Genomic DNA, 27,093 nt, shown 5'->3' on the forward strand with positions numbered 1-27,093 from the left:
AAACACGAGGAAAATGAGCCACTAATATTTTTAATGTTTTCTAAACCATGCCAAAACTGTTTAAAAGATAGTTCTTAGGCATCTCACTTACATTACTTATTATCTGACAATGTCACTAAGATGTCAGTTCAAAATAGGTATAAAGACTTCATTCTCCCTGTAACATCCAGGTAACAACTTCAAGCTTAACTTCTCCTAATTGCTTTGTAAATCACAATTCTAAGCACATGTAAAATAAGTCAAAATTACAATAATATTAACTCTCTTAAAATAAAAATGAAAACGTAAAGTTAATCACCATACTTTAACAATTGGCTCCCTATAATAGTAGCCTCTGCTTGGATCATATCACATAGTAAGAGATACTTTTTTATGTGGCAAATTGATATAAATATACAGAAGTGTCACAAGACAATTTTTCACCCAGAGCAATAATACATAAATTCTGTTAAGTTTCACTTTTTAAATACTAATTCAAAAACCCTCCAAATTGATTTCATTACCCACTAAACCTCTAACAGTTCAGGCTATCTACAGTAGGAAAAATACTGCTCAGAAATACTGAATGAGTTTTAGGACTTATGTGTGTGTGTATTCATGAAACAATTACTGTTTACTATAATAAATCATGAAAACACATAAAAACAGAACTGTAACTGCTATATTCTGTTGCTATAATCCACCATTTATTTTATAACTAGCAAATACTATAAGCAGAAATTTCATATATAATATATATATGGCTTATTACAGAAACTATACATTATTATTTACTCTTATGAAATGTAAAAACTGGACGTTGACTAAACATTTAATACAAGAAGAACATGAACCTATTTTTAAAGCTTAGCTAAATACTTATTCCCCAATTTCCTTGACCACTTCTCTTAACCTCAGTGATTTCTTCCTATACTGCCGGAGTCCAGCTCCAGCTGGTCCAGGGGTTCCCTCAGGATGGACGGCGTCGGCCATGAGAATGAGAAGACACAACGAGTCTCAAGTCTCGGTGTTCCCAAGTGTCTCCTGACTTTATTGTTTTTAAGACAGCTTTTATATTTTTAGTGGTACATAGAAACAAATGTAAAGTGTAGAGTCATACCAAATCAGCTTAATGGGTCGGCAGTTTTGAGCCTCATCAAAACCGTTTGCATATCTTTAGTTACAAAAAGCCTCATTTTGTTTACATCATCTTCTGGCCTGGGGGCCTGCTAACATCTTGTGACTCTCCATTGATAAGGGTTGATCAGTCAGAACACTTTTGTATCAGGCACAGAAGGAAAGAATTCATCAATAGAAAGTTTCAAGGTAAAACCTGTTTTTGGTAATCTATCCTACGCCTTGACCTTAACAGAAAAGAATGTGGTTCCATAAAGTCATAGAACAGCAAGCTGAAGGTCAGCTCTAAGTAAGAATCATCAGTTAAATCAACAATTGTCTTATTATTTGTATTAAAGCTAAACTTCTATTTATATAAATCTCTAACTATTATGCTTTCATTATACAGGCTAAGTATGTTAAGAGCAAAAACATAGTGAGTAAATATAAACTAAGTAACAGTTTCATAAAGTAATATTTCCTATATTTCCTAACAAGCCTTTTTTCCTACGAAGGGTTTTGTGCCCATAGGAGCTTTCTGTGTGGAGGCTCTCAATGCTGTTTTATTATTAAGGAGCAGTCATGCACATTAGCTCCAAAGGCACAGGTACATTTATTAAACAAACCAATATGCCAGCAAGAGGAATTTGGATTAGTATACTCTATATCCTAGATAATTTTATTAGGGTGTTACCGTTCAGGGGCCTTGTCAATTGAGGTTTCAGATTGATCTATTTTAGAAGAGAATCAGGAAAAGCCTTTTGTCTAAGTCACAGAAAATAAGAAGAGGTTTATTGTAGCAAACATCAGAAAGACAGACATCATCTTTAAGGTGAGTGCTGAGGCAGCCTTCCGAGAATCCCTGAGGCCTGAGAAGCCGTGCTCCGATCAGTCCTTTTCCTCATGACCTTGCCATGGGTGGGATCTTGTGAGCTGGCTCCCGGCACTATACAATCTACTAATTATAGGAAATACACCACTTAAAAAAAATTCTAGTTGGTTTATTCTGTGTTTCCTAAAATCATACACATAGAATGAAATGAAATACGAACTTTTTCTAAATCTTTCATACAGGGGAGAAGGGCATTTTTCAGTTCAATGTAATCTGCTTAATAAGGTTAGGTTTTAGAAGCATTTCTCATTATAAACCTGTATCACCAAGAAAGCAATACCTGCTGGGAAAATCAATTTATGAATGTATAAGAGGTCATACTTATGATCCCTCAACAATGGCATGTGTATATGAATCTGTATATAATTAAATCTTTAAAATAATAGATTCAGAGTAATTTTACATTTGCCTAAAATAGAGAAGTTTCTAGTATTTCCATTACAATCAATAAGAGATTTATTTTCTTAAGCAATATATGTACCTACAGAGTCTACCAAAGGACACAAGATGACAGCATCAATTTAGAAGTACATTTTATTGGAAACATTCTATTAATATAAACCAGTGAACAATAGGGGCACTGATGTTTATACCTCAAATTTTTACCTTTTTCCTTCAAAAGAAAATGCTGTAGAAGAAATGAAGAAGGGTATTTATAATCCTCTCAAATAGGTCCATTAACCAAATCAGGAAATTTTTAAACAACCTGTCACTAGGAGGCCCTCCAGGTGATGCCAAGTTTTACTCCCCACCTTTAAGCTGGCAATGCCCAATTTACAAAGTCAGATTCAAAAAAAAAAAAAAAAAAAATCTATTTGTTTGGAACTTAGAACAAATTTGCAAATACAATGAAATTGTAAATGGGGATTAAATTACCAAGTAATTTAATAGAAAGAATAGAAGTGCTTCCCTCCTTTTGTCCTAACCAAAGGAATATCTAAAATTCAAAAAATAATGAAGTAAATTCCAATCCCTAATGGCTAAAAATAAATAATACCTTGGCATTAAGAAAAATAAATTTCCAGCATTTTATATATGTGGTTTTCTTAGCTATTATTTACATCAGATATCAGCCTTAACTCAACAAGCATACAGTTTGACAAAAAGCCTATCGCTTTTAGAAGATTCCCATCTTTATGTGAATTCTGTAAGTTGATGAAACCTATGTTTCTTTTCAGTAGAATCATACTTTTATCCTGGTTTTCTATCCATTTTTAAATAATAATGGCAAAATTATATCATTTTGACCTATGCAAATTAAAAAAAAAAATCATTACCTGAGATGGGAAAACTACAGGAACAGTTTCAAGAGGAATGATCCAAAGAGCAGTTTATTTTTTAAATGTTACGTCGAGATGCCTAGTCTACATCCAATGAAATGATCAAATAGGCTAGAGAAAAAAATGTTTTATTAGAAAATAGTTTTTAAACTCAGAAGCCTGAATGTGATTGCCAGGCAAGTACAAAAGAATAAGAGAAGAGGACCGGGGACTGAGTCCTGGTACAATACAAAATTTAGAGGTTGTGGAAATGAGAAGACAGTAATGAATATGACTGACCAGAAGATGCAGCCAGAAAGGAGAAAAATCAGAAGAGCATGAACCTGACCTTTATACCATCATAGATGCTGGGGACATAAAAATCATCAAACCAAAATCCCTGCTCCAAGCCACATGATGAGGACAAACATATGCAAAAACAACTTTGCCGTAACATGTACGTAAAAAATCTGCAAAAAAGCTACTAAAACTAATGGCTGATTTTAAGAAAGTTAGGGCAACAGACTAATATAAAACATCAGTAGTTTTCAACATACTAGAAACAAACAACTAGAAATTAACAAAAATGCAATTCTATCTATAGTAGCAACCAAAATCAGGTAAATACACAGTGTCTTAGTCTGTTCAGGCCACTAACACAAAATACCACAGACAGTATAGCTTAATAATAACAAACATTTATTTCCCACAGTTGTGGAGACTCGAAGTCTAAGATAAGGGTGCCAGCTAGGTTGGCAGACTCTTCCAGACTGCAGACTTCTTGTTGTATCCTCACGAGACAGAAGGAGGCAAGGGAGTTCTCTCTTTATAAGGGCACTAATCTCACTGATTAGGTCCCTTCCGTATTAACTAATTCCCAAAAGCCCCACCTTCTAATACTATCACATTGGGGGTAAGGTTTCAATATATGAAATTTGAAGAGACACATTCAGTCTATAGCGTAAAGATAACTTTAACAAAATTTGTGAAAATTCTGGTCATTGGAAAACTACAAACATTGCTTGAATAAATTTAAAAAGGTATCAATAAATGGAGAGATATACCATGTTCATGAATTTAATGATTCAATATTGCTAAGATGTCAGTTCTTCCGAATGTGATCTACAGATTTAGAACAATCCAATTAAATTCCCAGCAGGAATTTTATTTTTAATAGAAACTGACAAGTTGATTCTAAATTTTAAATGGAAGTGTCAAACCAATTTTTTTCTAAGAGTTGAAGGAATCATATTACCTAACTTGAAGAATATAAAGCTACAGCAATAAAGACAAAGGCAAAGGATAGACTTAAAGACTGACAAAGTGACTTCTAATGAAAGCACCAAGGTAAATGATGCTGGAACGACTAGATGTCCACATGGAAACAAAACAAAAAACAACCTCTACCTAACAAATGGGCTTCCCTGGTGGCTTGGATGGTAAAGAATCTGCCTGCAATGTGGGAGACCCAGGCTCGATCCCTGGATTGGGAAGATCTCCTGGAGAAGGGAATGGCAACCCAATCCAGTATTCTTGCCTAGAGAATTCCATGGACAAAGGAGTCTGGTGGGCTATAGTCCATGAGGTCACAAAAGTCAGACATGACTGAGTGACTAACACCTAACAAACACCACACACAAAAATGATCTCAAAATGGATCACAGGCCTAAATGCAAGTGCTAAAACCATCAAACTTCTAGAAGAAAACATGAAAAGAAAACCTTTGTGATCTTAGGACAGGCAAAGATTTTAGAGAGAGCCATAGAAGAATGAACCATAAAAGAAAAAAACTGTAAACTGGACATCATCAAAACTAAAAATTCTGTTCTTCAAAAGTCTCCATTAAGAAAAAGGCAAGCCACAGACTAATAAAATATTCACAATACATACACCTGACAAAGGACTTGTATTCAAACTATATAAAGAATCCTTACCACAATAAGACAAAAAAATCTCTACAAAAACAGGCAAATATTGGAATATATAATTCACAAAAGAAAACAAATAAACCAATAAACACATAAACACAGTAAACACATTAAAAGATATTCAATCTGCTTATCCCATTAAAATGCTAAAATTTTAAAGAATGGCAATACCAAATGTTGGCCAGGATGTGAAAAAATTGCTGTCTGGAATGTAAAATAGCATAACCTCTTTGGAAAACTCTTCAGCAGTTTCCTCATAGTTAAATACACACTGACCCTACAACTCAGTCAATCCATCCCTAAGAAATTACTCAGGCAAAGTGAAAATATATGCCCATAAAAAGATACGTATGAGAAAATTAACAGATTTATTCAAAATAACCCCAAACTGAAAACAGTACAAATACCATCAACAGGTGAATGGATAACAAATTGTGATATAGTCATATGATAGAATACCACACTGCAATAAAAAATACCAATCCACAATTTAAAAAAAAGAACAAACTATTAACACATTCAACAACAAGAATGAACCTCAAAATCATACTCAGTGGAAAAAGTCAGAGAGAAGTACATGTATATGATCGCATGGATTAAAAATCCAACATAACATCGTCAAGCAAATCAGTGGTTTCCTGGGGCCAGGGTTAGAGGAAGAAAGAACTGCCAAGGAGCATGAAGTAACTTTTGAGAATGATGAAAAAGCTCTGCCTTTTGATTATGACAATGATATCATAGATATACCTCAATCAAAATTCATTGAACAGTACAATTAAAAGGATATAGATTATACTATGTAAATTATAATTTATTACTGCAAGGAGATCAAACCGGTCAATCCTAAAGAAAATCAGTCCTGAATATTCACTGGAAGGACTGACGCTGAAGCTGAAGCTCCAATACTTTGGCAACCTGATGGGAAGAACTGACTCACTGGAAAAGACCCTGATCCTGTGAAAGATTGAAGGTGGGAGGAGAAGGGGACAACAGAGAACAAGATGGCTGGATGGCATCACTGACTCAATGGACATGAGTTTGAGCAAACTCCAGGAGATAGAGAAGGACAGGGAAGCCTGGTGTGTTGCAGTCCATGGGGCCACAAAGAGTCAGACACGACTGAGCAACTGAACAACACACAACATTATTTCTTAATAGATAGATAAAATATATGAAAAGCTGTAACAAAGGACTGTATAGGTACATTCAGAGAACATCTTCAACCTCCTTGCCATCCTTTAGTCATTGGCAAGAAGGGGAGGCAATAAACTTTAAAGAAGTCACACTACTACTTGCCTCCCAGGGAAAGAATTCTATGCTATAACATCTATAAGCATACAAAGACAAGGTCAGGATCTCAGAGATGACTACTGTGCAATTCAGTATGGACATCATAAGAGGTATAAATGCTTCATTACAAATATCACAAGGTAGGGATACTCTCTAACCTATACCCTCAAGTTTAGATGCTACCGACGTCAACATAGCATCACTGCTAGGGTGGTATGAAACTTAAAACTATATTCCTTGACTCACAGACTTGCCCAAAATACCTAATTGGTCATCATATCCAAGTTATAGGTGATGAGGGAAAACATCAATGAATCATCTTTCAGCCTGTTTTCCACCTCTGCATACCATGAATATATGAACACAACAGTACAAGACTGAGGACACTGAAATGTCATTCAACTAATGCTCTCACTATTGGCACACTCTAAAAAAGTACATCAATTCTATTTAGCAAGTGCACATCTTTGAATACTATGACATAAGAGTAATTTTGCTAATAGCCCAGTTCTTTGGCATTAGTAAAATCTTTATTTAATTTGTTAATGGCTCTGGTTTTAGTCAATTATTTATAAAGCATAGAACACATTTCTGTTTCAAATTAGACTGATTAAGGGTCTCTTAGATCTAAAGTTCTTTAAACTGATTGCTGCAGCAACAGCTAATGACATCACCTTTTTTCCCCTGGAGAATTTTCATTCCAAGCTAAAGCAATTTTTATTATATACATCCCCACTTTTAAAGAGGAAAAATGTAAATGACTGAATATAGTTTCCAGTGAAACTCAAGAATCATGAAACAAAGGAACCACAAAAAGTTTCAAATTTACAACCAAAATGAAAACACAAAAGAGCACTAGGAAATACAAAATATAATCCATACCCTTCTCTCTTTACTGTTCTTTCCTCCACCTATAAACACAGATATCCCTCTCTAAAAGAAAACCTTATGCACAGAACTTCAAAATAGCACAATTTGTAAAAGCAGGGACACTGTCCATTTATTCAGTCAACAACCAATTTTTGAGAACCAAGTCCCAAGGGTCATTTAAAGTAGTGAAAATACAGTAGTGAACAAAACAGACAAAAATTCCTGTCCTTTTGGAGTTTATAGTTTAGTAGTAGAGACTGACAATAAAAAAAAATAATAAATAAGTACAATACACAGTGGGTCAGATAGAATAATAAGTATGATAGAAAAAAATGAAGTAAGAAATTACCATAAAGGTAGAAGCACTTTTCACTGTGATGATTATAAGAAGGCTCACTGATAAATGTGATATTTGAACACAGGGCTGAAAAAGATAAGGAACCCAACCACATGAACACCCAAGAGCTTCTGAGGTAAAAAGAACACAATTATCCAAAGTGAGCCAGGTGAAGGTCAACAAGATAGCAGACCAAGAGGGGTTTACTGATCACGTAGGGTCTTAAAGGCAACTGTAAGAACTCTGACTTCTATCATAAGCCAACATGGAAAGACTGGTGGATGTGGAACAGAGGAGGGACAGAATAGGACTTACAATTTAAAAAAAGCACTTCTGGAGTTCCTAATCTGATAATGGTAGGAAATAGTTTATACGACATAAACTTCCCTTGCAAATAAAAAGTACAATCTCTAAACAAGCTAGTTTAAAAACAGACTTGAAGGCACTGGAGAATGACTAAAACGCAAGCAGAAGTTAAAGGGAAGGGATCCACACAACATGACAGATTCACATTTCTTTGTATTTTTATGACTTTTCTCAATCCATGCAGCATGGGGTGGCTGAAACTCAAATAGAAAGCCTTAGATTTGGCTAAAGGGGTCAATCACCCCATTCCTAGACATTTACTCAAGGGAAATGAAAACATCTGTCCACAAAAAGACTTGTACACAAATGTTAAGTGTTAAGTCACTCAGTCATGTCTAACTCTTTGTGACCCCATGGACTGTAGCCCACCGGGCTCCTCTGTCCATGGGATTTTCCAGGCAGGAATACTGGAGTGGGTTGCCATTTGTTAACAGAACTCTTATTCATAATAGCCAGAAGCTGGAAACAATCCAAAAGTCCATCAACAGGAGTGCAGATAAACAAATTGTTTTCATACAAGGAAATGTTACTCAGCAACAAAAGAATTACTGATACAAGTAACAACACAAATGAATCCAAAAAAACATTATGTTGAGAGATACTATACAGACACATTTATTTAAATTCATTTATACTACTAATAAGACTAAGAACAGAAAAAAAATTTTTTTAGTGATGGAAAGTGACTATGAAGGTGGAGGGAATTAAAACTGGACCCATTTCAGGTGATCGAAATTTTCTCCTATTTTGATAAGAATAATGATTAAAAGGGCATATATAATTTCTGAAATTCATCAAACTAAACATATAAAATATCTGTATTTTTTGCAGGTAAATTATATTTCAATAAAAAATAGAAAATGAATATAGGAGCATTTAAACCTCACAAACATTGACATTCAGTCAATTCCAGCACATGGAAAAACTACGGCTTTCTTTTGATTCTCAACATGCCAACAACTGAAGTAACAAAGAGGCAGAAACCTGACTTGTATACAGATATAATTACAACAAAATACCTCTCCCATAAATGCAGATCGGAGAAGGCAATGGCAACCCACTCCAATACTCTTGCCTGGAAAATCCCATGGACAGAGGAGCCTGGCAGGCTACAGTCCATGGGGTCTCGAAGAGTTGGACACGCCTGAGCGACTTCACTTTCACTTTTCACTTTCATGCACTGGAGAAGGAAATGGCAACCCACTCCAGTGTTCTTGCCTGGAGAATCCCAGGGACAGAGGAGCCTGGTGGGCTGCCGTCTATGGGGTCGCACAGAGTCGGAAACGACTGAAGCGACTTAGCAGCAGCAGCAGCACAAATGCAGATGATAATGTTAAGAAGCATTTAAATCTTGAAAAAGGAGACTTCCCTGGTGGTCCAGTGGTTAAAAATCTGCCTTCCGGTTCAGAGGCGCCTATATGTTTAGTGGCTCAGTCGTGCCCAACTCTTTGCAACACAATGGACTATAGCCATTCAGGCTCCTCTGTCCATGGGATTTTTTTCAGGCAAGAATACTGAAGTAAGTTGCCATTTCCTACTCCAGGGGATCTTCCTGACCCAGGGTTCAAACTGGCAGGTGGATTCTGGATGCGGGTTCAATGCCTGGTCTGGGAATTAAGATAACACATGCCACAGAGCAGCTAAGCCAGTGCACCACAGCCACTGAGCCCGTGTGCTGCAACTAACATCCAATGCAGCCAATAAATACATAAATCTTGAAAAAAGCACTCAGACATGCATTCATAGCTATATATTTAGATTTAGCTGTATGAAGTATGCTTTTTCTGTTCTCTGTAAAGCCCTTCATCCATTCTTAGAATTCCAAAAAGAAATGAAACAAGAATACTAAAGAAAATAATAAAACTAAAAGAATGCATAAAATTTTTAAAACGTCAAATCGAAATTTCTAATTTCTTATATTACATTTAAAAAACAGATATTTAACAGTTAATAAAGCAAACAATTAGTTGCTATACTTAACAGTGAAGTAAATCTTACTACAATGGCTTAAGGAGAATTTTTTAAAAGACTATTTAGGAACATTATTATCTTAAGAACATTACCCATCCATTTTAAATGCAGGTTTCTCAAGAACATGAGAGAAGACATGATGAATTTTCACTATATAATGAGATGAGTAAATATTATAAATGAATTTGTCATATAATTGGTAAAGTTAAGAACACTATTAACAGGAGGAGAAAAGCACATTACACACATTTTGAGCATTCAAAACAAATACAACTGTCAAGTATATCTTTAAAAACTCCCTAACAAATATAAAACTGCATTTTAAGAAAAAAGAATCAGTACATGTAGGCTTTAAAGAGCAAGCTACTCACAGTGCTAAAAATATGCCTTATATATAGCTCTCATTATCAAATCTATTACTGAGGAACAGGTGAACTCTAATACAAAAATATTTTTTAAAAAATCATAAAACAACACAATTATTTTCCTTAAGGTCTCAGAAAAAAAAAAGAGGTGTGTGTCAATAATATTCCACATATAGGTTACATTTTGTATAGTAGGAATATACATAAAGAAACTCTCACCAGAATTTTAGGACTAAAATTAAACACAGTATTCAAGTTCTGTCTGAAAGAGTATTTATAATTTAATAAATTTGTTACCACGAAGGCATTGTAACAAAAATCAAACAGAAAACCCTGTTAGAAGGACACTGCTAACATAATCCACACTGGTGAAAGAAGGAAGAATACAAATTCCAATAAGCTGTGGTAACATTCCAGTCTCTGAAGAGGTTAAGATAAAGTGTATTAAAAAAAAAAAAGGAGAGAGATGGGAGAAAATTTAAAAATCCTTTCAATCATATCCTGCAAAAAGCTACCAGATTAATTTTCAATCTGCTTCTCACTTATTAGATTTAAGTAACAGAAGATGAAAAGAGGTGTTTTTAAAAATTGAATTAAAAATAAGCTCTTTTTTATTTTTTAGCGTGTTATTTAATTGAATCTGACTCTCTCTGAATTGATAATTACTTACACAGATGTTCCACTGCAAGCGTGGCACAGTTCATGAGAACCTCTAAATTACTGTAAAACAACAGTCAGTCTCTGTAAATACAACCTTTGCCCATTGTAAACTACTGCCATATACTTTTGTTATAATTTAAATGACATGATTTATTTTCATCTATGGCTATTTTAGTCACCATATCCTAAACAGTCATCAGGGCAAAAAAAAAAAGAAAGATAACATTATAGCTGCAAGAGATGCTATGACATAAAAAGAACAAGGCTTAATTAAGAGAGGGACCAATCTGATTACCATCTCAGTTTCACCATGGACGACATGGGTTAACACAGCTAAGGCACACTTTCAAGTTTTATTTCTTTTTCAAAAATACAAAACACACACCTACTATGTAAACCACTGGGAATAATGCCTGACAGAAAAATTCTGCTGCTAACATCTAGGTGGGAGAAGAGCATGGTGGTTTAGAAATGTTAACTACTTTGTCAAATCCCAACTCTACCACTTATTTAGCAGCATGACCATGGGTCAGTTATTTAATCTAAGTCTCAGTTTAATTTTAAATATAAACTAGAACTATTAATGAGCTTTACAAGCTATTACTATAAACCACTGAGTAGAATATTTGGCCCACAATAAACACAAGAGATGTTTGCTATTATTATACAATCTTAATTAAGCATTGAAGGCATTAAAATAATGCACTGATATTAGCTATCCCCTCATACACTCTGTATTGGCAAAAGGTAATTTTCTACATTCTCAGGGACCGATGTACAATTAATCACACTCTTCCAACTATGTTTTGCATATTTTGTATGACAATTGATCAAACCACTTCTTAAGACAGAAGTTAATGTAATTCAACATAGCATAAGGAAGAAATATTATTCTTTAAAAGAGTATCAAACTATCATCCAGAAGATATTAAACAATGACTTACTATTGGAAGTGAAAAAGAGTCCTAAGATGAGCTCAGGGAGGACAGAAACCTCCCATGGAGAAGAAGGGCAAGAGCTCGCTTGATCTTGATTTTCAGTATAAATAAAGACCCTGAAAGCAGAGCTTCACATCCTTCTGACCTTTGGGGTTTTAAGCAGGAAGTGTCAGAAAAGTTAACACAGGGATAACTGGCTTGTGGTAGCTAAGGATTCACAGCAACGTTGCTTTTTGATTCTTCTTTGTCAGATCTTCCTATCACTGAGAGGCAGGACTCACCAACTGTTGGATTTTTCACTCACTAATACGGAACGTGAGTTGGGCTTATACTGCTATGAGACAGGTAAATTTTATTCTACTAATGATGTGTTGTTGCCATGGTAACCCTGCTCTGTAGGAGAGGAACCACAGGTTCAGACATTTGCCGTATGTGCTTAGCTGAAGAGCCAATAGGGGGAAGCCACCATCTGTAGGATTATGATCACTTCTAGGTCAGAATCCGACCCTGGGTCAATTGATATGGCTGCACCCTGGGAGCCTCAGTCATCCTAAGCAGACCGGTCTCCATACCAAGCATCCCTCGGGGCACAGTGTGCCACACCACACATTGGGACTGGGGTCTGGTGTGGACAGCCCTTCACCCTGGGACTCAGGGCATGGCCAGAAAGATGGCCACCCCCTGGCCCATCATGCACCATGCATTCATTGGCAACTTGGTGCTAAGCCATCTGTAGCTGAGCTGCTTCTAGGTCAGGGTTTCATACCTAGGACAGGAGCTCCCTCATTGTGATCTATTTAAAGTCAGCCCTTGACACAAGGTTTTGTAAAAAATAAAAACAAAAAATAAACAAAAAAAAGTGAAAAAAAACACTTTTAACTATACAAGTATACTGTATTTATATAAACACAAGAAAGAAAAACAGAAGAAAATTATATAAATATAAAACAGGAAAATATTCAAAGGCAAGTGGAGATTTTTTTTTTTTTTAATGAAGATGTTTAAAAAAAAATTTCAGGAACAAAGAATGGAAAACAAAATCTGGATAAACCTTTAAAATAGGATAGGAGAAAGCATAAATTTAAATGATGAAAAATGAAGCAGTGATATGGAGCCGCACATCCCTCTTGAGAGCTCGTACGTGCCGAAGTCAAAAAAAAGGAGAAAAGGAAAGGAATGAAAACAACACAGGGGCATTTTGTAAAACCCCGCAGCTAGTGTCTTACTTATGGTGACATACTGAATGCTTTCTGTCTAAAACTAGAAACAAAGTACAACAAAGTCCAAAGTTACCAATCCTATTCAACATCATGCTACAAGTCCTAGTCAGTGGAGTAAGGGACGAAAAACAAAAGTTGAACAAACAGGAAAGGAAGAAATAAAACTGTCTCTCTTCATGGACAATCCGACTGTAGAGAAAATCACAAGGAAAACAACAAAAAAACTGCTATAACTAAATAGTAAGTTTACCAAGGTCTTGAATACAATAACAATATACAAAAAGCAATTGTGTTTCTACATACTAGCAATAAACAATGGAAACCCAAATTTTTAAATCAGCACCATTTACAACTCCAGAGGGGGGAAAAAAAGGTTAAGAGTGTTCAACTCTAACAAAAAAGGAGATATAGTCAATACTGTTAAGCAGTCATTTCTCTACAAAGTGATCTATAAATTAAACATAAGCTCAATCAAAATTCCAGAGGATTTTTTGCAGACATTTTTTAAAAAAAGGTTTTCATTAAAAGGTAAAGAAACTAGAATGCCCAAAACAATTATTAAAAGGAACAAAGTTAGCAGATTAACAATACTTGATTTTAAGACTTACAACAAAGCTACAGTAATTAAGGCAGCAAGATACCAGCATAAAGACAGACAGATAAATCAATGAAACCAAAAAGAGAGTCCAGAAAGAGACACACAAATACGTCAAATGATTTTTGACAAAGGAGTTAAGGCAATTCAATAACAAAAGGATGTTATCAATAATTGCACTGAAACAAATGAAACATTCATATCAAAAAAATCTAATCATATCTAAAAAATCTAATCTAAATCTAATCTTGGACCTATACCTCATATCCTACATCAAATTAACTCAAAATGGATATTAGACTTGAATGTAAAACACAAAACACTTAGAAGAAACATTTAGAAACATTATAAAACACTTAGAAGAAAAAACACAGAGAAAATTTTTGTGACACTGCATTATGCTACAAATTCTTAGATCTAAAACCAGAAGCAGTATTAATAAAAGGAAAAAATGGTAAATCAAACTTCACCAGATTTTAAAGCTTTTACTTTGCAAAAGATACTATTAGAAACTGAAAAGGAAAGCTATAGACTAGGAGAAAATAATTGCAAATTACATATCTGACAGAGGACTTAAAAATTCACAAAACTCAACAGAAAGAAACCAAACACCCTCTACAAATTGTAACATCCAAGAACAAAACCAAAACCCATACATTCTGATATGCTGGGATTTACACTTACAATTGTCCTTAATATTTATATTACTATGATTCTTTATCTGTCATAATGTGGAAATACAGTTACATAAAAGATCTGAACAGACACTTTACCAAAGAAGCTCTATGGATGACAAGTAAGTACATAAAAAGATCATCATCATAATTTGTTACTAGGAATTAAAAACACAAGATACCATTACAAACCTAATTGAATAGCTTCAGTACAAACTGAAGTACAAACAAATGCTGACAAGGATTTGGAACTACTGGAACTCTGATATAATGTTGGTGAAAATGTAAACCAATACAAAACCTTCACAAATAATTCCAGAAAATAAGAGGAGAAGGGAACTCACTTTGTGAGGTCAGTATTAACCAGATGCCAAAAAAGACATCACAGGAAAACTACAGACCAATATCCCACACGAACATAGATCTTTACCAAAATATTAGTAAAGCAAATACAGCAATATACAACCAGGATTATATACCAAAACCAAGTTAAATTTATCCCAAGAATACAAAGATGGTTGAAAATCTGAAAATCAATTATGTAAAACAACATATTAATAGAAAAAGGGGCAATATATGTATGATCATCTTAATCTCCATTAAGAGTAACTTGGGGTTTCCCAAGTGGCAAAGAGCCTGCCTGCCAATGCAGGAGACTTAAGAGATGTTGGTTTAAAAAAATAAAAAAAGAGAGATGTTGGTTTGATTCCAGGGTCGGGAAGATCCCCTAAAGGAGGAATGGCAACTCCCTCCAGTATTCTTGCCTGAAGAATCCCATGGACAGAGGAGGCTGGTGGGCTATGGTCCATAGGGTTGCAAAAAGTCAGACACGACGGAAGCGACTTAGCACGCACACGCGCAGAGGTTATTAAGGAGCTTTGTGATACTGCTATTATATTTTTCCCAAAGAGTTCATTTTGCTTACTATTTGCTATTTAACAAATGCTGAGCACTTTCTGCATACAAGGCATTCTGCTAGGCCCTAATACCAACACAAAAAAACAAATAAGCATGTGATTCAGTAAAAAATCATAATAAGTCTGGGACTTCCCTGGTGGTCCAGAGGCTAAGACTCTAAGCTCCCAACTAAGGGGGCCCCGGTATGATGCCTGGTCTGGGAACTAGGTCCCACATGCTGCAATTAAGAGTTTGCATGCTGCAACTAAGACCTGGCACAGTCAAATAAATAAACAAATACTTTAAAAAAATTATAATAAGTCTTATACATAAGATACACAGTAACGATAACCCTATATGCGAGACAGAATAAGAGACACAGATGCATAGAACAATTTTATGGACTCTGAGGGAGAAGGTGAGGGTGGGACGTTCTGGGAGAATAGCATTGAAACATGTATATTATCATATGTGAAACAGAACACCATTCCATGTTCGATGCATGAGACAAGGGCTCAGGGCCGGGGCAACGGGATGACCCAGAGGGATGGGATGGGGAGGGAGGTGGGTGGGGGGTCCAGGAAGGGGAACACAGGTAAACCCATGGCTGATTCATGTCAATGTATGGCAAAAACTATTACAATATTGTAAAGTAATTAGCCCCCAACTAAAATAAATAAATTTATAAAAAAAAAAAAAAATTAAAAAAAAAAAAAAAAGATACACAGTTAATAGAATAACCAACTCTGACCAGGGACTCGGAAGGAAAAAAAAGTCTCATTCTTATCCTAAAGTTACAGAGGCATATTTGAAATTGATGATTAAAATTAAATCACATTGTGGTAGCAAATATGTGTGGAAATACTTTTATAGGAATATCATATACATACTTTCTATTGCCTGATTTACCTCTTTACAAAAATTATCACTTTAAAAAAACTTTTAGGTATAATAATTTATGCCATACATTACTGAAAAATATCCTTTGAGTAATATATCCTGTACCTTGTGGGGAGCAAGAATCCTCTGCCTGAATTTTTCGATTGTTTCTTGACCCATAGAAGACCAAGCACTGGCAAAAGCTTCTGCTTTGTCTTGTCTAAGATGAATGTTCTCTAACTGCTGCTGCAAAGCGGCCGGCTTCACGTTGTGATACACAGCCTAGTAAAGAGGAAAAAAGCTACATATATCCCTAATGTTCACACAGAGACCTGGAGGTATAATTAAATACAACATTACTTCAAATTATTTAAATTTTATATTTCTATTGGATAAATTGCTTATTATTTTACAAATAACAATATACTCAACCAAGGGTGGAAAATTCAGAATTAAAGGGCATAAATTATTCACACTAAACTTCATTTTTGCCTGTGGTTTAAGTAATACTAAATCTACTTACCAGAAAAACTTCTTTGCTCTGGTTATGTAAATGGTATCCTAATTAAAATTTAATTTCCTTATTTCACTTAATTATTTCAAGTAAGTACACAGTGGTTTTGTTTCCCAACTAACACAATTTTTCCAAGAAACACTTTCTCAAAACCATCTTCATCTACCAACTTCCTAGGTAAATACATAATAAAAAATTGAAAACTTTTTTCACAGTGATACCTGTTCTATTTTTTACATTGTGATGAAACAATTTTCTCATCAAACCCATGCTGTTCTGTCCTGTCCGGTTATCCTTTTCTTCTACGGAAGGTCCACCAAGGACAAGAACATAGTCATCTTTATGATCTGTAATCTGTATAAGTCTGCATGTAGCAGAGCCTAGCATTTTGCCCTCAACAGTATCTGTTCACTAGAATGCCTCAAAGCTGCAGTACTGTTTAAATTTTTATTTCACGAGTATTCTTCTACTTAACCAAACAACAGGAATTTATTAAGAATCTACTTTTAGATTCTTAATAGATTTAGCCTAGCAATGAGCTACAATGCACAAAAAATGTGATCCTAGCCCCCTACAAATTCAAAACCTAGTGAAGGAGATGTAACTGACATACATGAAATAATGAAAAGACTAACAGTAGGCTCAACCATGATGATCCAAGCATAAAAGGAATCCAAATAAGGGTAGGACTGCAAGTATAAGGGGTCCAGGCTGCAGTGGGAGGAGATGTGATCTGAAGGGAACTTAAACAATGAACTGAATTTAGATGTAAAGAAGGGATGCAGAAGGGCAGCTCAGTAGCAAGAAATACTATAACAAAATGTCCTTTGACAACTATTTCTTTTCTAAATGTTTTATTCATCATCCTAGTCAAATAAATTCTCAAAATCAATTATTAAATTCTTAAATAAAATGTGTGCATCTTTCCAAATTACTATACCAAGTAACAATAAATTTATATCTTTTTCAACTCAAGTCTCAAGTCAGTAAAGTCTTGATTCATAATGTCAAATATTAATACTTTACTCATGCTATTCAACACTAAGACTGTGTTGTAGAATGCAATATCATGAGGAAAAAACACACATTCAAATACTTTTTTTACCACATCAAAATTTTTGATAAAACATATTCACAGCTTTTACTTGTACACTTTAGAAAAATAAGCTAAAATGCTATAGATGTCACAGCAATGCAAACATGTAGTAAATAAAAATCATGGTTAGGCCAATTTGGGGCAATAAAAATACCTGCTCTAAAATGAATGATATTGTTTCAAGAACTAGGTGAAGATCTTGTTTCTCCAGAGAAAATGCAACTTGAAGTTTTTCTTCTTCTTCTTCGCTGAAACTACTTTCAGCCTACAACACAAAAAGCAATCTATTAGCATACATTCGGGTATTCAAAATTCAGATACTCAACAGACGATTCATTTATTCATATGAAAATGAGAACTTGAAAGAAAAAAGTAAATCCATCATTGAAACAAACTGATGTGTCTGTAAATTTCAATATCTTAAAATCACAGAACAGTTCATTATTTGGATCTTGCCAAACAAATTTCATTTTTTAAGAAAATCTTAAGTTCTATGATTTATAGGAGGTGGAAAATAATAACATAAAAAATGGACATTTAGAAAACACACTGCTACAAAGTAAAGCCCTAAAATGTTAAGAATTTACTGTTTTTCAATGGCTAAGTCATGTCCAACTCTGCCACCACATGGACTGCAGCATGCCAGGCTTCTCTGTCTTCATCATCTCCCAGAGTTTGCCCAAACTCACGTCCATTGAGTCAATGATGCCATCCAACCATCTCTCATCCTCTGTCACACCCTTCTCCTCCTGCCTTCAGTCTTTCCCAGCATCAGGGTCTTCCCCAATGAGACAGCTCTTCACATCAAACGGCCAAAGTATTGGGAGTTTCAGCTTCAGCATCAGTTCTTCCAATGAATATTCAGGACTGATTTCCTTTAGGATTGACTGCTTTGATCTCCTTGCTGCCCAAGGGACTCTCAAGAGTCTTCTCCAGCACCACACTTCGAAAGCATCAATTCTTTGGTGCTCAGCCTTCTTTATGGCCCAACTGTCACATCCATATATGACTACTGGAAAAACTATAGCTTTGACTAGATGGGCTTTTGTCAGCAAAGTGATGTCTCTGCTTTTTAATATGCTATCTAGGTTGGTCATAGCTTTTCTTCCAAGGAGCAAGAGTCTTTTAATTTCAAGGCTGCAGTCACCATCTGCAGTGATTCTGGAGCCCAAGAAAATAAAGTCTGTCACTATTCTCATTTTTCCCCATCTATTTGCCGTGAAGTGATGGGACTGGATGCCATGATCTCAGTGTTTTGAATGCTGAGTTTTAAGCCAGCTTTTTCACTCTGCTCTTTCACCTTCATCACTCACTTGTAACACTATAAATCAACTATACTCTAATATAAAATAAAATCTTTTAAAAAATAAATAAAACATTGTGGAGAAGAGCACCTTCTCTGTACCAATACTAACCAATTATAATGGGTCCCAGCAACTTTTCTAAGAGCCCAAGCAAAATCATTTAAGAGAATAGCATTTTAAAATAGAAAATACCTGGGAGTTCCTTTCCCTTGTTAGCTCTTTCTTTCCTCCCCTGAACCCACCCCAAAACCTCTCCCAATATATGACCTTACCCAGCATTAAGCCCCTGTCAGCATTTATAAGAGGCAGGATTAAAGAGAGAAAATCTGTTAACCTTAAGAACCTTTATCTACATCCTCCATTACCTAGTACCAAGATTCCCACCAGATAGAGAGGTGGCAACTAGTTTGAGCCTTAGTATTACTTTGTTAAAAGTCAATGGATTAAGGGATGCAGCAAAAGCAGTTCTTAGATAGAAGTTCACAGTGATACATGCCTTCCATAAGAAACAAGAAAACTTTCAAATAAACAACCTAACCTACCACCTAAAAGAATTTGAAAAGGAAGAACAAAATGTAAAGTCAGCAGAAGGAAGGAGCTAATAAAGATCAGAGAGAAACTAAATAAGAAATTTTTTAAAAAATAGAAAAAAAAAATCAATGAAACCAAGAGTTGGTTCTTTGAAAGGGTAAACAAGATTTACAAACCTCTGGCCAGGCTCACCAAGAAGAACAGAGAGAAGACCCAAATAAACAACATAAGAAATCAAGGAGAAAAATCACAACTGTTACTGCAGAAACACAACCAAGTAAAACAAACAAACAAATAGGACAGGGAAGCCTGGCATGCTGCAGTCTATGGGGTCGCAGAGTTGGACATGACTTAGCAACTGAACAACAAAACACATTTACTGAGTATTTACTATGTGCTACACAGATGGTTCGTGTCCTCAGCTGTACTAGGCTCTAGTTAGAAAGACCTTACAAACAACTATTCCAATAATTTCCACTTTAATGAGTTCTGCAAAAGTATGGGTTACTATAAGAGTACACATAAATCAAGAAGTCTTTTTGATAATTTTAATATTTTCCAAAACTTACACATTACACACATGACTTTCATAAACAATACGTGAAATATAGAAGTGAGTCATCTGAGTACAAGCTCATGGCTAGTCTTTCTTCCATTTCCAAAATAATCTCCTTGATCCAAAGATTGGTTTTTCATGCATGAAAAATGTACACTATTAGAACTCCTTTCAAATAAAAATACTTGATCCTCACATATCAAAAACAACTTTCCCAGTTGCTGTCTCTCCCCAACAGCTACATAGAGAAGTTTCAGAAGTATCATGAGTCCCTGCCTTGACAGCTTAGGATGAGATACAATTTTACAACCGCATTCTTGTAGTGAAGCAGGAATGAGGTGAAGCTTAGAACTCTAAGTTTAGGAGTGCAGCTCAGAACTGCCACATTTTTGATTTGGGGAGGCCAGTCACCAGAACTCCAATCTCTACTACCTATTTTCTAAGAAAAGCATGAAAATAAAAAAGAAAAGCATGAACCCAATTTGGCTAAAATGTCAGTCACTTACATCAAGACCAATGTTTTGATTTTAAAGTTCCAGAGTTTCTGTGACTACCACATACCTTCTTGAAATAATGACCTACAGTACCAGAGTTTTATCAATATAAGGAACAGAATAACAGTATTACTCACATATAATCACTGAACCACATGTTGCATTAAATTCAATGGGTATGTACAATCTAACTTCCAACTGTGTCGAACTGATTCCTTTTAACATACACCAAATGAGGTGTTTTTGGCAAAATAAAGATAGTGACTGGGCACACAGAAAAATAAACTTCAGTGCCCTCAATATGTACAAGAAAGGAAGATTTTTTAAAAAGAGAGCAGAAAAGGGGACATTCTCAAGATCTTCAGGAGCGTTATATTAATAAAGTGGTTTGGAGTGAAGGGGAACAAGGAAACATTTATCTCCCCCCCAACCACTAGTACATGAGACATGCACCCTTATAATAAGGTGGAACTTCAAATATGTGAACAGAACAACCAATGCAGAATACAGCTACAAAACAAAGTTCCAAACACATATTCAACATCTTGATCTAACAACAACCCTGGGCAGATAAATATTAAATGTAAGTCATGATATTTGCTTCCAAACAGCAGCAGGTTAACTTCTTCCTCTATACCAAAAGTAACCCACACATATCTGGGCACTGAAAAAGTTAAAGAGATATATTCATTTTTATCCTCTCAATGGGAGAAAAATTTAAGGCCCAGGTTTATAAAATCAGAGATCAAGGGTCCAAGAAACTTAAATGTTTAATGGAAAGTGGATGTTAATTTTTCTATATATTTATAAAGCATATACCATAAGCACAGAACATAGAACTTCCCTGTAGCTCATACGGTAAAGAATCTGCTTGCAATGCAAGAGACCTGGGTTTGATCCCTGGGTTGAGAAGATCCTCTGGAGAAGGGAATGGGAACCCACTCCAGCATTCTTGCCTGGAGAATCCCATGAAGAGAGGAGCCTGGCGGGCTACAGTTGGTGGGGTTGCAAAGAGTCAGAAACAACTGAGCGACTAAGCACAGCACACATAAATATACATACATGTGTGTGTGTGTGTATATATATATATACAGGTAAAAAGGAAAACCAATATTTAAAAAGAATAAGCACTGTATGGACTGACAAGGAAAGATTTCTGGTAAAAGTGATAAGCGGAAAAGGCAAACAGTAGGGCAATACACACAGTACAATGCCACTTATGAAAACATTTATTTACAAACCAAACAGTTCTATGTGTATATGCATGCACATACGTGGGCACATCTGAATTTATTAATACTTGAAAAAAGACCTGGCAAGATTAAAATCAAATCGACAACAAAGACAGCTTCGAGGGAGGTGTGATGGTTTTCTCACGTCTGCAGATTCTTTAACATGCCTCCATTCAAAATATGGGAGCCTAAGTTCCTCTTCCTTGAATATGAGTCAGACTAACTGACTGACTGTTAAGAAGAAGAATATAGTGAAAATGAAGTTATATGATATTCAAGGCTAGGTCATGAAAAGGACAGCACCGTCCTCTCCTGGACCACTCATCCTAGAAGAAGCCAACCTCCACTCGTGTCAGGAGCAAAGGCCCACGTGACAAGGAACCACAGTTCCCACCAGCTAGCCATATGAGAAGGAAATCCTCCAAGCCCAGTCAACACTTAAGGTAACAACTGCCTCCACTAGAAACTGGTAGCAATTTCATGAGAACCCCAAGTCAGAGCCACCCGGCCAAGCCACTGCTAAATTCTTGACTTGGAGGAGGTGTGAGAGACAATAAAAATGATTATTGTTGTTTAAAGCTGCTAAATTTGGGGGAAATTTGCAATTCAGCAATAGATAACTAACACAGGAAAGAACTAAGGTGGAGAAAGAAGCAAGAGTTAACCAAGGGGGCATTTCAGCTCATCCACACTGTTTAGATGTTTTAAAACAAACACTCATAAACTATTTGTGAAATAGTTTATGTTATTAAAATATAAATGTTATTAAAACACTTAATTTAAGCACTCCATTTTGAACTTCAAAGGCACAAAAAGAGTAAATCAAAAAATCCATTCTTTCAACATTTCTTTTTCTTTTTTTTTGAAGACTTCATTTTTTTAACATGCATGATGAATGAACTAATCTCAGTTCCACATACAGTTAAAATCAGGACACATTCCTCAGAAAGTTATAGAGAATTTTTACTCTAGGAAGTCAGAATATTATCGAAATAATTATAAAAGCAATTGCTTCCCTGGTGGCTCAGCTGGTAAAAAATCCACCTGCAATGAGGGAGACCTGGGTTCAATCCCTGGGTTGGGAAGATCTCCTGGAGAAGGGACAGCTACCCACTCCAGTATTCTGACCTGGAGAATTCCATGGGGGTCGCAAAGAGTCAGACACGACTGAGCAAATTTCACTTTCATTTTCAACTCAGAGCATGGCTTTAGAGAGAACAGAGGCCTTTGGTCCAAAATCCAAGCTCTGACTTTCATACACAGGCATACACACACAACACCGAGGAAGAACATATGGTACTAGTAGTCTGCATATGCCATAATTTAAAGTGTACATATATAATTTTTTAACCTGATAAAACTTAAGTTGTAAGAAGTCCTCCAGCTTATATCAAGTACAAAATAAATGCATTTTCAGAAATAAGCTACCCTTTTTCTTTTTTTGTTCAGAGATGGGGTCAATTCTTCTTTGTAAAGGACTGTGCTGCACATTATTAACACATTTAATGTCCCAGGGCATTAAATGCCAGCAGCACCCTAAACACATTGTAACAACAACAAAAATCCTCATGCATTTCTATATGCTGGGGTTTACACCTGTGATTGTCCTTTATGTTAATATAACAAGACCTCTCTATCATAATGGGGAAATACGGTGGCACCCACAAGTCAATCTATCAAATAATTTTTAAAGTTTTAAAAGCAATCTTTCTGAAATGTATGGCACCCATTCTAGACTTTTGTAAACAAAGTATATTGGATTACACTGTGTGTTAGTTGCTCAGTCGTGTCCAACTCTTTGCGACCCCACAGACTGTAGCCCGCCAGCCTCCTCCGTCCACGGAATTCTCCAGGCAAGAACACCGGAGTAGATTGCCATAACCCTCTCCAGAGGATCTTCCCAACCCAGGGATCGAACCCTGGTCTCCTGCATTGCAGGCAGATTCTTCTTCACCATTTGAGCTACAGGGAAGTCCTATGTTTTTGAAACAGTTTTAAGGAAAAATATACCAAGACATAGAAAAAAAAATTTACAGTTACCAAATGGGGATGTGGAGGGAGATAAATTAGGATTTAGGGATTAACATACACACACTACTATATATAAAATAGATAAACAAGGATCTACTGCATAGCACAAAGAACTATACTCAATGTCTTATAATCTATAATGAAAAATAATATGAAAAAGAATACATATATATCAATAACTTTGCCTTACACTTGAAATGTAACATTGTAGATTAACTGTACTTTAATTTAAAAAAAGAAGGACATATCAATAGTCTTTAATTTTTTTCTTCTCCATTGCCAATAAACTTAGGTATAAGTAGGTATAAGTTTCATTGTGATGTTCCAAATACACCAAACTCCAGAGGCTACAGGTTTTATTTCTCTGAGTGAATACTTATATTTCAAAGATCCATTTGGATTACACTAGTTTCTTGTAATGAATCAAGTATTTCTTCTGTCTGATTTTCATAATTCTTCTAGAACCTGATAAAGAAGTTAACTAAGATTGGTGACCAAGTAGTAAATTACTAATTATCAATATTTTCAAGATAACCACACCCTTGAAATAAAAGTGGAAGAGAAAGATTATATACTGGTTGACAGCAAGACTACAGAATTATTTTTAAGAGGAAGAATGAAATCGTGATATCAGAATTTTCCCAAAGCATGTTCCACAGAGTCTTAATCCCAAAATAAATACCATGATAAAACAATTCCATGGTCAAATCCACAAGGGAAAAAAAAATACGTATGGAAAATTCTGCACACAATAGTTACCCTTAAATATTTACTATTAATGCTACCATAAAATATATTCTGATAAGTTCCATAATATAAAAAAAAATTATTTTGAATGAAAACAGAACTTCCCAAACTTATGACCATAGGATATTCATCAAATTTTCTGGAGACTCAGTGCTCTCCAGTATTGCTGGAGAACAATACCTTGCAAAAAGTTATTCAAGTGGAAACCTGGATTTGCAGTAGAATCATAAGAACAAATTATAAGCAATAATATTGCAAACATACAAACCTTCAGGTGAAGTTTTTGAAGAATTCGGGTGAGCAGTCGTGGAAATCTTCCTATATCTATTTCATTTATCAGGGACACTGCTTTTTTCATGCTAAAGAAATTCATAAAACAAAGTTTTAAAATGTGTTTTCCCCAAGTGGTACTGTCACCTGCTCTAAGTACAGTTGACTGTAAGTTTTCATTTCAACAACTGGTTGCTATAGAGGTAAGTCTGAGTGAAATAAAGAAAAACAGATGATGGCCAGCAAAGAAGACAGGACATTTCCAAAAGATATCCCAAAAGTACCTCTGTTGAAAAGGTCTATTTGGCAAATTTTCTCTTTCTTCTGGGCCAGGCAAACTACTCAGCAAAGCTTGCACTCTGTGGGGAACAGTATCAATTGAGGAGTGGGAGTTTATGTATCCATGTAACTCAAAACAGAACTCTGAAAAGAGTGGGGGGAGGGAAATGGTAGTTACACCAAAAACAGATAAAAAGACAGATATATTGCAGATAATGGAATAAAAAAAATTAACATAAAATATCATTCGGGGTCACTAAATGCACAGTTGTTTTAAAACCCTGCTTAAACTGTAACCAACATTAAATTATGTGATAAGAACAATTCTACTGCACCACGCTGGATATGGTTTACTGATGTGGTGTGTTACCGAGGACACTGGTGGGAGAAAAGGAATTGGCTGTCAGAACGCAACCAAAGAAGGAAAAACTTCAAAATGACAATTCTCTTCAAAAAGATTCTTGTCCCGTCTCCGCACAAGATGGGCTTCTCTGATGGCTCAGATCATAAAAAATCTGCCTGCAATGCAGGAGACACAGGTTCGATCCCTGGGTTGGGAAGATCCCAAGAGAAGGGAATGGCAACCCACTCCAGTATTCTTGCCTGGAGAATTCCATGGACAGAGGAGGCTGGCGGGCTACAGTCCATGGGGTGCAAAGAGTCGGACACGACTGAGCAACTAACACTATGCACAAAGAAGTTATTCTCCAGACTCAGTGATACTTCTGCACTTTTCTGCATCCACACACCACGTGCACTATTATTTATCTTTCATTAAATGGAATCATTTTTGCCTAATTTTATTTTAAAACAAAACTTTGTATTACCACTATAGACCGCAGACCTTACCTACCATGAATAGATAGGAACTAAATATATAAATGAACAAAAGGTAAATAAAGTGAAAACAAAAGCAATGTTACCAAATTCTGGTCAGATGCTGTTACCAGCCAAAAAACTCCTGGCCTGGGGCCTATTCGCTCTTGATTGAAAAGGTGTATTAACACGTGTTAAGTATTAATGACCACTCAGGACCAATGGCAGTCTGTCATAATCAGAAAGTCTGAAAAGTATTGAAAAAGGAAAGGGAACACCTCTTCACGTGATTTCAGAACTACTCCAGGGCGGCTTGGGTACCAGTGATATCAGCCTCGGGGAACAGGGACAGTGACCAGACACTGTCGCCCTGACCTCAGCTGTCGGACCTATTGTAAGCCCACGCAAGTGAACCACGGTGCAGGTGGAGGCGCCCAGGGTCCTGCGTTCCCCCGGGGCCCGCACAGCGACGCTGCCGGCCTGGCGCCCCGACGACAGACAGCAGCAGCAGCCTCGGGCCGGCCCAGCCCGCGCCACCCCGGTGACCGCTGTCCCCCCGCGCCCAGCCGGGGCTACCTGGGGCTCTCCCGCAGGATCAGCGCCGCGGACGCCGCCATCCTTGAAGTTCCGTGGCCCCGCCTCCCGTGTCAGATGCCTGGAGCCCAACCAATAGCGGAGGCGGCGGCGGACGGCAAGCCGGAAGGGCCAAGCCGCGCCGGAGCCGCGCCGCTCCGCTTCTGCAGTCCTGGAGCGGCGAAGCGAAGTTTTCAGTCGTCGTCCTTGGCGCCACTCTCGCAGTTCCGAGTTAAGGCTGTACACATATTAATTTACTTCTCGGCATATATTTGCCTACTTTATATATACACATACCTAGATATGGAGAAGGCGATGGCACCCCACTCCAGTATTCTTGCCTGGAGAATCCCAGGGATGGCGGAGCCTGGTGGGCTGCCGTCTATGGGGTCGCACAGGGTCGGACACGACTGA

At 36.3% G+C, this 27,093-nt stretch overlaps 1 protein-coding gene across 4 annotated transcripts in view; it reads right to left on the bottom strand.

Moving 5' to 3' along the window:
* The window catches only part of COMMD10 (COMM domain containing 10), a 180,153-nt gene extending 153,401 nt beyond the window's left edge, over positions 1 to 26,752 (bottom strand). For 2 of the 4 annotated variants that reach the window (XM_081499126.1, XM_081499129.1), the window contains exons 1-4: positions 26,683 to 26,752; positions 25,010 to 25,100; positions 18,001 to 18,111; positions 16,363 to 16,518 (exon numbers count right to left, since the gene is read on the bottom strand). In XM_081499126.1, coding sequence (XP_081355252.1) covers positions 16,363 to 16,518; positions 18,001 to 18,111; positions 25,010 to 25,100; positions 26,683 to 26,723 — 399 coding nt within the window. In that variant the 5' untranslated portion in view covers positions 26,724 to 26,752. Of the gene's footprint in view, positions 1 to 16,362; positions 16,519 to 18,000; positions 18,112 to 25,009; positions 25,101 to 25,295; positions 25,429 to 26,481 lie in introns of those variants that run through there. The other 2 variants (XM_081499127.1, XM_081499128.1) reach the window with 2 other exon arrangements.
* Between the last annotated feature and the right edge of the window lie 341 nt (positions 26,753 to 27,093).

Source organism: Giraffa tippelskirchi, chromosome 6 (genome assembly GCF_054371585.1).
Source record: "Giraffa tippelskirchi isolate mGirTip1 chromosome 6, T2T-mGirTip1v1.2.pri, whole genome shotgun sequence".
Lineage (NCBI taxonomy): Eukaryota > Metazoa > Chordata > Mammalia > Artiodactyla > Giraffidae > Giraffa > Giraffa tippelskirchi.